The sequence below is a fragment of the Pteronotus mesoamericanus genome, unplaced genomic scaffold (assembly GCF_021234165.1).
Source record: "Pteronotus mesoamericanus isolate MK-2021 breed Mesoamerican mustached bat unplaced genomic scaffold, CSHL_Meso_final scaffold_85, whole genome shotgun sequence".
Lineage (NCBI taxonomy): Eukaryota > Metazoa > Chordata > Mammalia > Chiroptera > Mormoopidae > Pteronotus > Pteronotus mesoamericanus.
The window spans coordinates 20,419,424-20,437,705 of NW_026555329.1; the positions used below are offsets into that span (position 1 = coordinate 20,419,424).

The window sequence follows — 18,282 nt, forward strand, 5'->3', positions numbered from 1 at the left end:
TGAGTTACCGGCACATGCCTCCTGCTTTATTCACCTCTCTGCTCCAAGACCACCACCCTATCACTCTACTTCATTTTCTTCTTAGCACTTAGAAGGATCTGACACTCTATTATATATTGATCTGTTTCTCTGCCCGAAGAAAATACAAGTTCCAAGAAGCCAAGAATTACCTCTTTTGTGCACTGAGGCACTCCCAGCACTACAGAAATGCCAACATATCATAATTACTTCAATAAGTGTTTCTTTTTTTTTAAATTATATTTTATTGATTATGCTATTACAGTTGTCCTGATTTTTCCCCTCTTGCCCCCCTCACCCAGTACTTCCAGCTCCCTCAGGCAATCGCCCCACCATTGTTCATGTCCATGGGTCATGCATGTAAGTTCTGTGGCAACTCCATTTCCTACACTGTACTTTACATCCCTGTGGCTCTTCTGTAACTGCTTATTTGTACTTCTTAATCCCCTCACCTCTTCACCCATTCTTCCCCACCCACCTCCCACATGAAAACCATCAAAACGTTCTCCATATCCATGATTCTGTCCCTGTTCTTCTTTTTTGCTTAGTTTCTTTTTTAGATTCAATTGTTGATAGACATGTATTTTTGTGCCATTTTATAATTCATAGTTTTGATCTTTTTCTTAAATAAGTCCCTTTAGCATTTCATGTAATAGTGGTTTGGTGATGATAAACTCCTTTAGTTTTAGTTAAAAGACTGAATGATTACATTGCTTTATAAAAACATTGTAACAGAAGAATGCAGGTAATATTGAGCTTTTAAGAAAAGAGGAAAACGACTGCTTGTTTAGGTAAGTAAAGGAACAAACGAAAATTTGGAGAATCCTGGAGTTAATCTAGGTGCAGAAAAGCATACTGAACAACAAAAATGTCTGGCTACAGTAACCAACCACAAGGAAAAAGAAGTTTTTGAATGCTTATGTCAGCGTGAACACTACAGAGCATTAGCCCTGTTTTGCGACCTTAACCTATCTTCCTAGAACATGCATTTCATCATGTGACATGGTCAAGAATCCAGACTTCCCACTGCAGAGCCAACTAAACCCAGACTGGAATTTCAAAGCCACTCATATAAAGGTCCGAAACACTGTAACACAGCTCTTCAGCCTATACCAGTGCCCCATCACAAAGACCTGCCAAACTCTGGGCCAGGCTCGCTTCCACCTCAAGGCCTTTCCTTGCTCAGCCTCTGAACCTTAATCTGAATGCCCTTCCTTCTTTTTCCAACAAAGCCCAGGCCTGTTCATCAAAGTCTAGTACAAGTCTCACTTGCTCCTCTAGTCATTACCTGACATGAAATTTGCACATACACTTTTCCTCTCTTGAACTTGTACTGGATATATAGCCAGTACCATATTCTTCTGTTTTCTCTCTCCAGTCAGACTATAAGAAACCACTTTACTTCCCCTGACCACTTTGTGTAATACTGAGACTCAGGCACTCACTATACATGTAGACATATATTTATACGTAGTTCATTAATGGCTAATTTCTGTCATATAGAACCCCAAAGAATTGATTCCAACTGATTACTTACCATATCAATAAGGCTCTCTTGTATTCTGTTTAGAGTTGTTCTTAGTCTACTACTACTAAGGCCTAGTCCTGTTGATTCCAACTGAAAAAGAAAACAAAACACATGATATCACTGCAGAGATTATCTTATGAATGTTGTAACTTTAAATTAACCAAAATAAAGAATCCAATGAATTTTCACTCAGACATTTAGTCTTCAGAGGGTTTCCAAACTGCATTTAAAAATTCCAAAACATCAAGCAAAGAACTCAAATCTCAGCTCTCACAATAACAAGAGAACTATTTACACATGTGTGTTTACAGGCCACACTAACATCTATTAATCCAATGAAATATCAGGAGAGTTTAGCAGAATTTCTTTCCTACAAGTTATTATTTTTAGTTTAAAAAGCTTTAGATTTTAGATACTTAAAAACAGTACACTGTTACAGTTATGTAGAAACATAATAATATAGTGTTGCTTATTTAACACAATTTAGAGACAGCCTAAATCTTCATTCAAAAATTACGTTTTTTGTTATGCTCAGTAAACATTCCAAAAAAAAGAATTCTCTTCACTACAACAAAGTCAAAGCATTTATAGAAATCTTTATTCAAGAACATAAATGAGAAGTGAGACTCGACTGCTAGGCCATGAAAAGGTGGCTCCTTGAATGATGATTCAATGGATGAATAAAAATTTAATTTAAAGGTAATCATAGATACACAGAGACATCTGGAAAAATGTTATAATATTCTGTATGAACCAATAAGCTTAAAACTTTATTAACAGTGAACTATAAAATATACAATCTGAGTCATAGAAAATGTGTGTGTGTGTGTGTGTGTGTGTGTGTATACGAAAGCATACACACACATTACTGTGCCTCATCCCTTCCTATCTGAGATACAAGAATGAGAAATTATTTACACAACATGTGTTAGAAAGTCTCAAACCAAAACAGTTGTGTGATGGCATGATATAGTAAAACATGAACTAATTTTATATGGTAACTTTATAATATTTAATTTTTTCTAGGTTTTTAAACTTCATTTTTTTAAATTAGGTGTTAAACATAGTTAAATTCAGCCATTTTCAGTGCACAGTTTAATCAATTTTGGTTCTTGTATACAGCCTGGTAACCTGCAACTGCAGTCAAAATATAGAAGAGTTCCCTCACTTTAAAAAATGTCCTCCTGCCTTTGCACTTCAGCTCCTCCACCACTTTTACTTAACCCCTTATCTGCTGTCCTTGTAGTTTTGCCTCTTCTAAAATTGCATATAAATGGAATCATACAGCATATAGTCCTTTGTGTTCAACTTCCTTCTTGTGATTAGCATCCTTTTGAGACTCATCCATGTTGTAAGTTTATTAGTATTCCATGCTCTTTTATTTCTTAATAATTAGCATTCTATAGTATGAATACAGCACACTCTGTTTACTTGTTCACCAGTCAATGAATACTGGGTTCCAGTTTGGCTACTTGAGTAAAACCACTATGAATATTTATGTATAGTCTATGTATATGTACATTTTCGGTTCTCTTGCGTGAACACCTAGCAATTTCCAGTCCATATATTTTTAACTTTATAAGGTATTGCCATACTGTTTTCCAAAGTCGCTGTACCATATTGCATTTTCACAAGCAATGTATACAAATTCTAGATGCTTCATGTCATAAAGTGTTTGCTGCTCCTCTCCACCCTCAATTCATATGTTGGAACCTAAACCCCAATGCAATGCTACTTGGACACTGGGCTTTTGGGAGATAACTACGGTTAGATGAGGTCATGAGGGTGGGGTCCCCATAATGGGATTAGTACCCTCCTGAGAAGGAAGAGACACCAAAGGCTTGCTCTCCTTCCAAGGGAGCACAGAGGAAAGGCCTTGTGAAGATACAGCTAGAAGACAGGTGATTTTCTGTCTATTTATCCTATTTAGTTACTGCATGGTGTTAAAATCTCCAGCTATCATTCAATTTTTTTTCATTTTCTGTTGCATTCTGTCAATTATTGCTTCATCTATTTTGAATCTTTGTTACTACACGCATACACATTTATTATCATTCTGTGTTCCTGTTGAATTCACTCTTACGTTATTATGAATCCATCTATTTGAGGTAATACATTTGTTCAAATTTATTTTATCTGATATTAATGCAGCCTCCTTATGATCACTGTCTGCATGGCGTATCTTTATAATCCACTTGCTTTCAACTGAGGTTTTTTGTTATTAAGTATGGGCTTTGTTTGTAAACAATTCTGACAATCTCTGCCTTTTGAGTGTTTAGTCCATTAACAGTTGTGATTACTGGTTGGGTTTACATCTACTATTATATGCTATCTCCGTTTAGTTCCTTCGCTCCTCCTTTCCTGAATGTACGAGGTTTTTTTAATTATATTTTAATTTTCCTGTTGGCAAGACAGTTAAAAGTTCTTTGTATTATTTTTCATTGTTGTCCTATGAATTACAGTATCATTTCACAGCCATATAGTGTTAACAACATACTGCTTCACATAATATATGACAATCTTGCCATCTTGTTTAAGTCCACATTCCCCTACATACCTTGTTGTAGTTGCAATATGTAATACCTTTACATTTATTAGGAACTCCAGAAAACAATGTTAGCATTTCAGTTTAAACAACTATCTGGTTTATAAAGAAATTAAGTGTAAAAATTTCTAAAAATAATCTTTTGGATTTCTCCAAGTAGCTTCCATTATCAATGCTCTACATTTTTTTCTGAGGACCCCTGTTCTCATATTGCTCCTTTTACCTTCAGCCCGAAAAACTTCATCATTTCTTGTATTACATGTCTGTTGGTGACAAATTCTTATTTTCTCTTTTTATCCAAAAATACCTTTATTTCACCTTCATTCTTAAATCATGTTTCTGTTGGATATAAAATTCTGGATAGACATTTTTTTCTTTTCTTTCAGTACCTGAAAGGTATTGTTTAATGCTCCTCTAACCTGCACAGTTTTTCATAAGAAGTCAGCTGTTAATCAAATCACTGGTCCATTTATGTACAGTCAGCATCAGGCAGAGATTGGTTCCAGGACCCCCCTCCGATACCAAAATCTGTGGATGCTCAAGCCCCTTGCATAAAATAGCGTAGTACTTGCAAATAACCTATGCACATCCTCCTGTACTCTTTAAACCAACTCTAGATTACTTATAAAACTTAAATCAATGTAAATAGTTGTTATACTGTAATGTTAAGGAAATAATGATAAGAAAAAAGTCTGTATGTATTCAGTATGGACACAACCATCGTAGGCCTAACTATATACTACATATCAGCAACAACACAATTTTTTTCCCAGAATATTTTCCATCCTCAGTTGGTTAAATCTAGGGATGCAGAATCTGCAAGAGATGGAGGGCTGTCATGTCTACTATAGTTTTCAAGAGACAGTTTCACCAGGAGGTAAACCACTGCATGTCTCTGTGTGCTTATTTTGCTTGCTGTTCCTTTAGTATCTTGTATCTGCATGTTCTGACCAATGTTTCTTCAAATATTTTTTCTACCTCATTCTATCTCCTGTCTCCATCTGGTATTCCAAATACATGTATGTTTGACCATTTGATATTACTTAAAATGTTCATAAGGCTTTGGATCATTTTTGTTTTACAATCTTTTTTTCTCTATTTCATTTTGAATAATTTTTATTAGTTTAGTTTCAAGTTCACAAATTCTTTTCTATTATGTCCATTTGGCTGTTAAGTATTTTTAGTGTTGTTTTTTTTTTTATTGTGAAGTTGTATTTTTTAGTCCTAGGATTCCCCTGTTTGTTTGTTTGTTTTTTATTACTGTTTCTATTAGGACTTCCTATTTCTCTACTGGGATGTCCATGCATTTAAAAAATGTTTGTTTTGCTTTACTGAAGACAGTGTAATAGTCCATTTAAATTCCTTATCCCCTAGTTCCAACATCTTCAAGTCAGACTAGACTGATTTTCTTTTTACTTAAGGATGTAGTCCACTTTCTTTTGGTTCTATGTATTGCATGCTGGGTAAAGTCGGATTGTATCATCAATCTGATTCTGGAGATTCTGGATTCTGTTCTTTTTCCCCAATGAGTACTGTTTCCTTTGTTTTCAGTATGTAATTTTCTTGGCTGTGCTTGAATTACAAACTATCTCTTATGTGGCAACTTCAGTTTCTGTTCATACATTTTTTTTCTTTGCTTGGCTACAGTCAGTCTGTTCCATATAAAAATGGTTCATGGGTTAGTCAGAGACAGGAGTAGACAGAATTTGGGACCCTCTCTCTGGCCCTTTCCCTTCTGAACTTCCCCTTACCCTGGTTTTACTTTTCTGGTTCCCCAATCCATAGAGATTGCAGGTTTCATTGTGCTTGCCTCCACTCGTGTGCCATGTGGACATCACTTAGTCCTAGAGTAAAGGCCATGAAGATGTAATTTATTTTTATAGCTTCTCTTTCCCCAACCTGCATGCTAGCATCAACTCCCCATCACAGTCTTAGGCTCTCGTTCTCCTCCAGGAACTTCAGGTAATTGCCCTCTGTATACCAGGCAGGTTTTATCACTGTTTTCTGCAGGAAGTAGCATCCAGAAAGGGCTTAGTACATCATACCCCTGAGTGTTAATTCATTCTTAAAAGCTGAGATACTGAATCACAGACTCTCTACAAAAAAAGTGTCATTAACGAACTATAACTTTAAATGAGGCTCACAAACTGTTGTCAAGTAAGAACCCTCGTAAGATTTATGTGGATAAGAAACAATTAGGATATCAATCCACATGCCCTAAGAATCTACTATGTGCTTACTACTGTGTTAAGGTAAGCTACAGAATGGTCTTCACAAGAGAATGTGAACAGGAAGAAGCAAAGAGGATGTAACTAAAGAGGTGAACAATGGAAGGCTGGAGCAAGGCAAGTAACCCTGTGAAAAATATTATCATAGAATCAAATAGATTAGATATATAACTGAGCATGATGTAGTGGGTTACAACCAGTTCAGTGTAGAGCAGGAGTTTCAGGACGAACTGCTCTGAAGAGAAGGAGTCCCTTAGCTTTGTGCATACACTCTAGTCTTCCAGCCAATGACTTTATAGAACCCTGGAGAAAAGATGTTTATTCTTCCACAAGCAGTATCTTATCTAAATTCACTACTTCACTGTCTTCTGGGAAAGCAGCAGGGGCAAGCTGTCTGTTCTTATCATTCTACTAATTACCTGATTCCCCCTCCAATCCCACCTACCTAAGACTCAACAGTTATTTAACAAAGCAATTTGGAGCATTTATTTGGATATGGAAACTTCTAGATTTTCTAATAGGCTTGAAAAGTTTATCTTCTTAGGAAAGTAAAAGCTACCTCTTCAATATCATATTGCTGCATATGCTTATTTATGCCATCTATTTAGATTGTCATTCCAAAATTTATTTAGAGTAGCTAACTGAGAATATAACCTTGCCCCATTAAAACTTTAAATGCATATAAAAGTAAACAAAGCAAAATATGAGTAGAAAGTCAGATGAAGTTTTTATACTAAATTGTACAGAAAAATTCCTTTTTATAGAGATGCAAAGTTTTTGTTTTGCTTTAAATAGTGTTTCCTTCCATTTTTAAAAATGAAAAATAATAAGGTCTGAATTATAGACTGTTTTAATTACAGATATATGTATATATTTCAATAGTCAATACACTGACTATATTCAATATTCAATGCATGGTAACTAAAAGCTTCTATTACTAAGCATAACCTAATAGTAGCAAAAGTCTTAAAAAATATGAGTAAGAGGCAGGGTAAGTGCTATATTTACTCATCCATATGCACTCATATGCACATTTTGTACTGGTTCATATAATACAAACTATCTCTAATATGATATATGGGTAGACACCCAGGTTAAGAGTAGAACCTTCCATCTCACAGCTAATTGTTTGAAAATACTGAATTCAAATAATACAAACTGTTTCTAATATCACATAGGGGTAAACATGCAGGTGAAAGCTAATTGTGTGACCACAATGAAATAGTTTTTATTGAGTCTTATAATAAAAAAGGATTGAAAATGCTTTTAATAAAAAAAAAATCAGATTAATGTGTTCTTTACAACATAACAGATTTTAAATAAAATACGCAGCATATTTTACAATCAGCACCTAACTATCTACACTTGCTAACTTTCTCAAGCTCTAGTGAACCTCACTGTAAAGAAATCTGTGCAGAATATACTCAGCTGGAAAGTCACATCGAAAAGCAATTAGTCTTCCAAAGGACTCTATTTTAACACATCTGATCAATGATATGGTCTAGAACTGTTCTAGCCAATATCACAGTCACTAGCCACATGTGGCTGTTTATATATAAAGACGAATTAGATAAAATTCAATACAATTTAAAATTTTAGTTCCTTAGTCACACATCAAATTTCAAGTGCTCAGTGGCCACATGTGGCTAGTGTCTACCATCCTGGGCAGTGCAAATGCAGAATATTCCATTACTGCAAAATTTCTCTTGGCCAGCACTAGCCAAAAGGCATAGCCCAGAAGACAGAAGACTCATCTAGAAGACTGAAAGATTCTGACAACTAACTAAAACTCTAGAATGTCCTTCATCTTTAACATTTACATATTGAGTTTCCAAATTCATAGTGAGGAATTAGTATAGAGGGACCAGCAGAACACACTTGCTTGAGTGTGGTTGGTAGGGTAATGATATGGGTGTAATAATTTATGGTTTTATTTTGAACATTTCACCTAAAATGTCATATGGTGTGCTTGAGTGTGACATTATGTTATAGAATTACATGCTTATGACTTTGTAATAAAAGATTTTATAGTAAAAAGGGGGCGTTATTTGTCAGACCCTATATATTTTATAGTAATAAATTCTGCATCAACACTTTGTCTCTGATTATATTAGAATTCTTTCTAAGGAAACATTTTGGAGAATTAAGAACACAGGAAATTCAGGTCCCATATTAAGAGATCATGTCTTTTATATACTTGTAATCACAGTAAAAATATGAACATTTACATGATGAATGTAGTGATCCATTAAAATTCACATTTTAAAAGGTACAAAATACAGTATATGAGGAGCATTATGATATATAGAACAAACCAGTATGCTTTTGCACAGAAAACTATCAACTATCTAAGTGAACCACATAATAATTCTCAAATTTCAGGTCAGTTACTTGCCAAATATTGTGTTTTTCTCCTTAGGAGTAGAAAAAAATAAACTCAGTATGAGCTTTGGAAACACAAAAAGGAGCAGAAACATTAACTCTGTGGCAGGCAGATGGTTCAGCTCAAAGATTTTGAATTATTTTTATAAATATTTGCCATTATATTCTGAACATAGTAGTGTCTGCTAAAGTTGTTAGCCAGTATTTAAAATGTCTCATTTACTATGTAGTAATTATACACTGGGCCAGATTTAAGCAAAGCAACCTGCACATTTTTCACTGCCAGAAACATCAAGGTTAGAAACAGATGCTATATTTTTTTCTGCCAAAAATTTGAATAACATACAATATGTTTATCATATCAAAGCTTAAAATTAACATATAAATAAGGCAATTAGGCAGACAGAAAGCTGGTATCAATAATTTTGTTAGATTTTTGATGGAAAATTTTCAAAATAATGCTATTTGTATATTTTATACAGAGGGAATGAACCAAACTTTACATTTAAAAAATAAAGATTTTAAAAGACACTTTGTTTCCCCTCAAAGGTGACTTACTGAATCGTTCCGACCAAAAAAGGTGTATATTGCATATAAATAATAATCAAATAGCTGAGACATGAAATGGATGACATCAAAGGCAATTGGTTTCAGAATGTTCATCATCTGCATATATTTACCTAAAAAGAAAAAATTAAGTAGAAAATTAAAATTAGTCTATTAATTATAAAGTGACAATAAAATACTTTACCAAAATATTTTTTAAATGAAATATTACATTCACCAGCCACATTAGCTACAATTTCAAGTGCTCAACAGTCACTTATGGCTAGTGGCTACAGTACTGGATGGCAACATACAGAACAGTTATATCATCTTGGAAAGTACTACTGGACAGCAATGATACAAATAAGACCTACAAAGATTTTTTAAATCATTATTTTTATTGTTTGTCAAATATTCATGGCAATCCTATGCTGTCCTACAACTGACACCGTACAAGCGCAAGACACAATTCCTCATTTCTTGGAGATCCCGCTTAAAATAATTTCTTCAAAAATGTTTAGGTGTAATAAAACAGAAGACAATGTACTTAAGAAAACGTAGGGTGTTTTTCATAAGCCTATACACACACAGGAAAAGTAAAGAGGCAAGAAGAAAAAGGACACATGGAAGACATTTCCCATTCCCTTAAATCCAAGCCTTGTGAAATCTTATGTCAAGACCAAGAACACTACTTTATCAATATATAACTCAACAGCTCAATACTTTCAAAATGCCAAGAACATATACTCCACATTCCTTCCTTTGGGAGAGGCCAACATTTCATTTTCTTTCCTCTAAACATGATACAGTTACACACACACAAAATTAAAAACCAAAATTTATGTATTTAGCTCTGGCCGGTGTGGCTCAGTGGACTGAGCACTGGCCTGCAAAACAAAGAGTCTCCAGTTCGATTCCCAGTCAGAGCATAGGCCTGGGTTGCAGGCCAGGTCCCCAGTAGGGGGTGCAAGAGAGGCAACCACACATTGATGTTTCTCTTCTCTTCCTCCCTTCCCCTCCGTCTAAATATATTTTTTAAAAATTTATGCATTTATAAACAATATATATGAAGTCTGCATGGGAGATAGGCTAAATCAAATAATAAAGAATAAGTCCCTAATTGTGTGTAGTTGGGTTTGTTTTTTTTTTTAATGGAAAATAATAGGGAAAAAAAGCAAATCTATAGAAAATGCTCTTCTACAGAAGATGTTAAAACAAGCCATTTCCTTAATTTCCAAATGAGCAAATAATTCAGGTACTGGCTCTACTTCATGTAACTGCTATAAATTTTAATTGGCACTATTAAAGACACCATGACTCAAGAGAAAACACATTAATGGAAGTAGAAAAAAAGACAAATTTACTCTAATGGAAATGTCTACTATCAAAACCATGTCTGTATTACCTAAGAACTGAGTACATCTGTCTTAATTTACATGATATATTAAATAATAGTCAGATGGTCAGGAAGAGAAAGACAAAGCCACACACGTCAAAAAGTAAAAAACATTCAACTCAGAGTTCAATCCTCTTCTTATTTATAAGTCTTTTGTTTCAGATTCATCTTTTGTAATTATTTCATACAGTTAGACATTCTTTTTTTAAATCACAGTTGAAAAATAGTTGAAAAGTATGCTCCTAGGACATTCTAGGTTACAGATATTTAACCAACTACAGATATATAATTTATTAAACTTCAAATATTTACACATAATGAGCTGTTGTATAGAAAAAATAAAAAATAATGTTAAAAAACATAATAAAAGAAAAAAAGAAAGATGAATAGATAGGATAAGGAAGAATGCCAATATCTGGGTGAGACAGGCCCAAAAAACAGAGCATCTCTCTATTCCTAAAAATAAGATTAAGCATTGTTCATGTAATTAATCTTAAGGAAGTATATAAAAATAATTATTAATAGGTAACACTTATTTTAAATGTGCATTCAGAAGAAAAAATAATTAAATGTTCCCCACTACTCTGAAAAAAATTTTTAAATAATTATATTTATTCATTCTATCAATTCATGTAATAAACACTTTTGAAGGCTTACTTGTACTTGGCCTTGTGTTAAGACACAAGGAATTACAAAGTCTCTGTTCTCACATCTTAAATGATCACATATGGAAGGCAGTCATCAATAAGCAGGTTGCCAGTATATTAAAATGTGTAAGAGAGAGAATTCTGTCTTTTCCAGTTCAAGAGAGCCGAGCAGTCTTTCAAGGCCTGGGGAAGCTAATGTACCTCCTCAGATTACTGAATTAAAGGAGAATTTTACAATGAATCAAGACTATAACTATGAAGAGTGAAGAAGTAAAGGTGGGTAGCTAGGATCACCAGAAAATGAGAAATCTTAAAAAATGTGTACACTAGCAGTTGGCAAACCTTTCCTTTGAAGACCAAAGAGTAGAAACTTTAGCCTTTGGATGCCACGCAGTCTCAACAACTCAACTCTGCCTTTGTAGCACAAAAGCGGCCACAGGCAACCTGCAATAATGAGCTGGACATATTCCAATAAAACTTTATTTACAAAAACAGGCAGCCAGACAATTTGGCCTGCCAGCTCTAGTTTCCCAACTGCTGTACTAGATGACAAACAGTAAGTGGGGGCAGATTGATGGAAAATAAAGCATAAGAGGACCACAAAGGAGGTGGATGATGTTAGATAGGATGGTGACTGCTTAGGATCAGCAGGTACAGCAAGAGAGCAGGAGCAAGAAATGGGCTGGACAATGATAGGTGAACTGAAGGTCCACCTATGGGACAAACTGTACCCGTCTGCATGTCCCCCTCTACCACCATTCTCGTCAGCAGTTAGCAGGGGTGTCCAACCTGCGGTCCTCGGGCCACGTGCAGCCTAGAATGGCTATGAATGCAGCCCGACACAAAATCATAAATTTACTTAAAACATTATGAAGTGTTTTTGTGATTATGTGTCACGATGTATTTAATGTGGGGCTCAAGATAACTCTTCTTCCAGTGTAGCACAGAGACGCTAAAGAGTCGGAGGCCCCTAATAAGGGTCGGAGGCCCCTGATAAAAGTATAGGCTATCAGAATTTTCCTGCAACAAAAACAAAAGTCTTAGGATTCCTTTCTAAAAGAACTAAGCAAACTAAACCAAAACCAAAGGTGAGCCAACTTTAAAAAATAATAAACCAGAAAAGCTAAGGTTCCTAGTCTCAATGTGGGTATCACGTATTAAAATCTCCCTCATTGTGGGAATTTGGGGGTCTATACCCATAAAGTAAACACTGCCAGTAAATCCACCCAGCTCTGCCCTTCTCTATACAAAGTTTCCAGTCAGGATTCCCATGGGGGAGAAAGAGCCAACTGGATCACAGTTCTAATTACTCAGAAAGGGACACCCATAATAACAATATAGGCCTTCTATTTTAGATAAGAATAGATAATCAAAAAGCATCAGGCCCATGAGGAAAACTCAGAAAGTAAAAGTAGAAAGAAAAGCTAATCCAAAAGGAAATAGAATAATTAAAGCTAAAGAAGAGAAAAATAATAATTATGTAAAACAGGAGGCTCTGGCCAGGTGGCTCTGTTGGTTAGAGCCTTATCCCAATAGGCCAAGGCTGCGGTTCGATCTCCAGTCAGAGCACACACAAGGAGCGACCAATGGATGCGCAAATACATGAAATAACAAATTGATGTCTCTCTCTCTCTCCGTCCCTCCCTCTTTCCTCTTCCTTTCTCTCTAAAATCAATCAATAAATAAAAATGTATTTTTAGAAACTCCATTAACAGGAGCGTATGGAAGAAAAACACCAGGAAATACAGAAGGGCTCTAAAAAATTAAAAAATATGATTTATAAAATAAATGCAGAAAAGGAAGCATTTCAGATAGTACAGCAAAAAGACAAGAATTTAGAAATTGGAAACAGTGACAGATCTAAACAGCCAAACTAAGAGGCTAAACACTTGGGTAATGGAAAAGTAAAGAGAAAGAGAACAGAAGAAATGGAGAGGTGAAAATGATCAAAGAAATGGCAATGTAAGTCACAGCTGAGAAACACACAAACCTTCAGACTGAAAGAGTCACAGACTTCCCAACACAAAGTGAAAAAGAACTCACATTTAGATACCTCAATAGAGAATTTTGATAAAATATTCAAGATAAAAATACTAAAAGCTTTCGGAGAAAGAGAGAAATTTACCTACAATAACATGAGCAAAGAACATTAGAGATTTTAACTCTCTAAGAAGTGATTTTCAATCCCTAACTGTATACATGACTAAACTGTATTTCAGTAAAAAGTCTTAATAAAAACATATTCAAACTGACACAAAGTCAAAAAAACTTACCTCTCATTACCTTTTCCCAGGCAATCATAACTAGAAGAAAAACAGAAACAGACAAAAAACCTCCCCCATTCTGGCAGCAGGGAGTGGTGGGGTGGGAGACTGCCACTTGTTGTCACAAACTCTTCTTGATTATTTAATGTGTCACTATGAGACATACCATCTTGATAAGAAATATGAAAATACAGCTCTGCAGTCAGTCCCCTCAGTTTAGAAAACGTGGCCAATGGATGAAATGGCCCAGATGCACGCCACTCTCCCGTTCTTCCCTCTCGAATCCCTCACGGGGCGCAGTGAAGGAGTGGGCACCACGAGCTGTGGGACGCTGAGGAGGGCTACCTCACATCCAGCGCAGACGACCAAGAAAGCCATCTCTTCCCAGGTGTTCGACAGCGAGAAGTTCCTTTTCCTGCCTCCAACGTACAATATATTATAACCTCTTTAAACTCTGTCCAGAGATAAGAATTAATGTTCCTCCACTGGCTGTGAAGCATGCCAGTTAAGAGCTTACTGGCTCTAGGATCAGACAACCTGGATTCTACCACTTACCAGCTGTGTGAGCTAAGGCAAGTTATTTATCTCTGGGCTTCAATTATTTGGTGCATAAAGGGATACTGTGAAGAATTTACGAGAAAATGCAAGTGAAGTGTTGACATACTTAGCTATTGCTATTATTTTAAAATAATTATAATTATTATGAACACAATAAGGGATAAGTACAGGTTGTTACTAGAAGGGAAGTTAACCTAATCTGGAGGTAAAGAAAAGCTTCCCAGGGGAAATGTTGGTTAAACTGTCTCCTCCTAAAGCTAGACCATGTATCCTGCATGCCCATGGGGAGGGGACACACAGAGGGCCTGGCAAAGAAACCAACCATAGCAACAGCACGGCCAAGGACCAGAGCCAAGAGAGAGAACAGCAGGCGTGCCTTAACCAGCCCGTCGGTGGGAGGCAGAGAGGGAAGAGTGATTGCCACCAGAAAAGCGGCCCAGGAAAATCCAATCAGTGCCCCACACCTACACAGAGGGAACACCAGGGTAAAGAGAAGGCACTGGAAGTGAGTGTGTGTTGGGGGAGGAAGGATGATTTCTCCCACCCACAGTGGATGATGACAAGAGAGGAGGAAAAAGTGTTTCTCCAATATTCATTTGGCTGGGTGCTCTCTATGCTCCCACATAATCCAAACTCTCTTTTCATCTGTAGGAGCTGACAATCTGATAGAGCAAGAGCAACAGCAAGGACTGATTGAGCTGGAAAGATGTTTGTTATTCTTACCACAGTGCACTAGGCTGAAAGATCAGGAATGGGCATAAAGAGCACGTAAAGGTGTTGGGAAATGCCCCGTCTGGTTTCAGGGACTGTAGCCCCACCGACAGGCGAGAGGGCCCCAAGGCTGGAGCTAATCAAGGAGGCCCTGGGAAAACAGGCCACTGAGGAGTCAAAACCTGTCCCCCTGGCAGAGGTGCAGCCCCTGCCTCCCTCACATCGCCCTGCTTGGCCCTGGAAGATGGCTGGTTAGTCAGTGATGGGTAAGACCCCTCGATGGAAGGGGCAACCTAAGACAGGCACGGCTGAGTGGGCATCAGGGAAAAACTTGGGGGACACAGAACAGGGGCAAAAAAGATGTGCACCCCTCAGCTCAGCTTTGATATGGCCGGGGTCCTCTTTCTATCTGAAAGGAGTCTCCTTATCTCTTGGTGGCTCCCTCCCCCTCACCTGGCTCAGGCTTGAAACAATACTGGAGACAGCCCTAAACTGGATCTGGTGGTTCCCGGGGGAAATGAGGCCTAGAAGTAAATTCTTCAAAGCATGCTTTATTTCTCCCTCAACAGCTATGATAACTAGCTCATGCTGGGAGGGAAAATTACATTACTCACAGACCCTGACCCTAAACCCTCTGGCACTCTTATGTTTATGTTCTCATGTTTACTCGTCTCCTCTTGGACCCATGTAAATTGATGTGTTCCTACCATCTGTTTTCTTCCAAGCATCGTCTATTCTCTGTTGATATTAACATACTGATATATTGATATCACCTGTACATTCCTATTACCTAGCCCCATTGATAACTTTTTCAATAAAAGCCTTTGGAAAAAGGGGCTCGGGCTGCCTTCTCCACTAGAGGGAAGAGCCATGCCCCTCTCCTGGCAGACAGACAGAAAAGTGTCTGGAACGATGTATTATTTCCCCCCATTAGTGACAACCCCAGGACAGGCTCTGCAGGATCAGAGCCCACGCTCCCACTTCAGCTGGCCCCCTGGACAGGGACCCTCTGACCCAGGAGCCCCACGCTCCCTCCCACATAAAGGCACACTGGAAATGCTACAAATGAGGCACAAATGAAAGGAAGGGAAAGTTAGTTCAGCTCTAGCAATTTAGAAAAAATGTAGGGAACAATGAAGTGAAGATCAGAGTAAAAAATGAACAGGTCTGTTACTTAAGTCCCTGGCTACCAGTTTTTATTCTGTTATTTGAATATTACATCTTAGCCTTCTACCCCCAAATCTCTGACATCATTTTCTTATAACATGTAGTGAGAGATGACAATTCTTGGATCCTCCTCTCAAAATTCCATGTTGTATAAAAAGGTATCAATTCAGAAAGTGTTTTAAAATTGTTCAAAAATATAAGTTCATATAAATAATATAAATAAAATGTAAGTATTTTTAGAGAAACTAATAACAGAATGTAATCCAATTTAAACAATGGTAAAATTTTCCTTAAACATCACATGTAAATATATTAAGGTTCTTGGAAAAAAAATGTTTTAATTTAATCATAAAACAAGACTTTAAAGTTTTAAAACAAAAATGTATTATGATACTTCTACATAAGATTGTATTTGTGATTTAATTGACACTAAACTTGATTCCTAGTGTTTGAAATAAGTATTTTGGAAACAATTGATATGATTACTTATATTCATAAAACACAAAACTACCGTTTAAACTGTTATACAGTCAAAAATGTTCCTGTTTACATTGTTTATATTTCATTTAGGACAACATAGAAAGGAACCAATGATTCTGAAAGTTTGGTCCTTGGATTAGCAGCATTAACATCATCTAAAAACTTGTTATAAATCACATTCTTAGGTTACATCCCTGACTTACTGGATTAAATATTCTGGGGTAAAGTCCAAGGATCTGTGCTTAACAAGCCCTCTAGATGATTTTGATATATGCTAAAATTTAAGAATCACGGGCTTAGATCATCATAAAAGACCAATAAAGCATGATCTTCTTGATAGGCTTTTATCTCTTGGTTTTTAAGATCTCTTCACTTCCTAATTTTCTCTTGCCTCTACCATTCATTCACAACCTCCTTTGCAGGCTTCTGCCTGATGAGGTCATCCTCTGCCAAGATAAACTCATCCACTTCCAGGGTTTAGCATACTAATGACTCCAAATATGTGTATCTCGACCACGTTTATTCTCCTGATCTCCAAATCTATCTATCCAAATGCATAGAGACTGCTTCTATTTAAATGTCCCACAAGTACCTCCATACATCCAAAACCGAACCTATTATCAGCTCCCAAACTTGGTCTTCCTTTCATCTCACCTGTTTTAGTTGCAATAGTGTAACTGGTCACACAAATCTGAAATTTAAGAATGATCTGTCATAACAAATTCACCACTCCTGCCCACTACATTTCCAGAATCTCTCAAACCTGTCTCCACTGCTCTATTACAATGGCCACCGCTTTAAGCAGACTCAAGTCCGCATCATCTCTTGCCTGGGAGACTTCGACAGCCCCCCATCTAACCTTTGACCTCCCCCAGATTCTCCTTTATTCCAAGTCAATCCATTATTGACACTGTGGCCAGAGTAATCTTTTAAAAACAACAACAACAATAACAACAAAATCTGCTTGTTTCTCCCATTTGAAACCCTTAATAAGTGCACGTCCAGAGGACATTACATGAGGCACTCTAAAATCCAGTTCCTGCCCACCTTTCTTGCCACATCTCCCCTGCCTCTATCTCCCACTTCCCATCATGCTTCTCACAGGCAGCCAACTAAACCGATGTCTTCTGTGAATAAGCCATTTCTTGCACATGTTGTTCTTTGCACTTTGGCTAGAATGCCTTTACTAAGGCCATAAGTCTATTCATCTTTTAAAGTCAGCTAGCGTGTTGGCTAGCCAGTGAGCCATTCCTTTCATTTGCTACCCAAAAGGAAAGATAATCATTCTTTTTTTTTTTTTTTTTTTGCCTCTTTTCTGGTTATTTACACCTATAACACCAGAATGTAATTTTTTCTTTCATATGTTATTTCCCAAGTTAGGCTCCTAACTATACAGATTATGTCCTAGGCATGACTGTATCTCCAATAGCCAGCAGAGTGCCTGGAACAAAATAGTAGCTCAAAAAAAAAAAAATTCTGTTGAGTTGAAAATGAGTGAATTAATACACATGGCAAAAAAAAGACTAATTTCCTTAGCATAGAAATTAAAACATAATAATATCCTTATTATTAAAAATGGGCAATTAAGTAAGTTCACAAATCAATGGAAATATTGTTTTAAGCATATTAAAAGATGCTTAAATTCACTCATAATTAAATACATTTTGAATCAGATGACATTCTAACCCATCTGAAGTTGGATGATACAGTGTTGCTGAGAGACTGGGAAAAGAGATACTGTCATATACTGTTGGATAAACTAACAGAACCTCTTTAGAAAGTTCTTTAATAACTTCTTCGGTAAATTGAAAA

At 36.5% G+C, this 18,282-nt stretch overlaps 1 protein-coding gene across 2 annotated transcripts in view; it reads right to left on the bottom strand.

Annotated features, from left to right (window-relative positions):
* Positions 1-18,282, bottom strand: part of VPS50 (VPS50 subunit of EARP/GARPII complex) — a 128,925-nt gene that overhangs the window by 17,659 nt on the left and 92,984 nt on the right. For both annotated transcript variants that reach the window (XM_054564243.1, XM_054564240.1), the window contains 2 exons: positions 9,260-9,381; positions 1,556-1,636 (listed from right to left, as the gene is read on the bottom strand). In XM_054564243.1, coding sequence (XP_054420218.1) covers positions 1,556-1,636; positions 9,260-9,381 — 203 coding nt within the window. The remainder of the gene's footprint in view (positions 1-1,555; positions 1,637-9,259; positions 9,382-18,282) is intronic.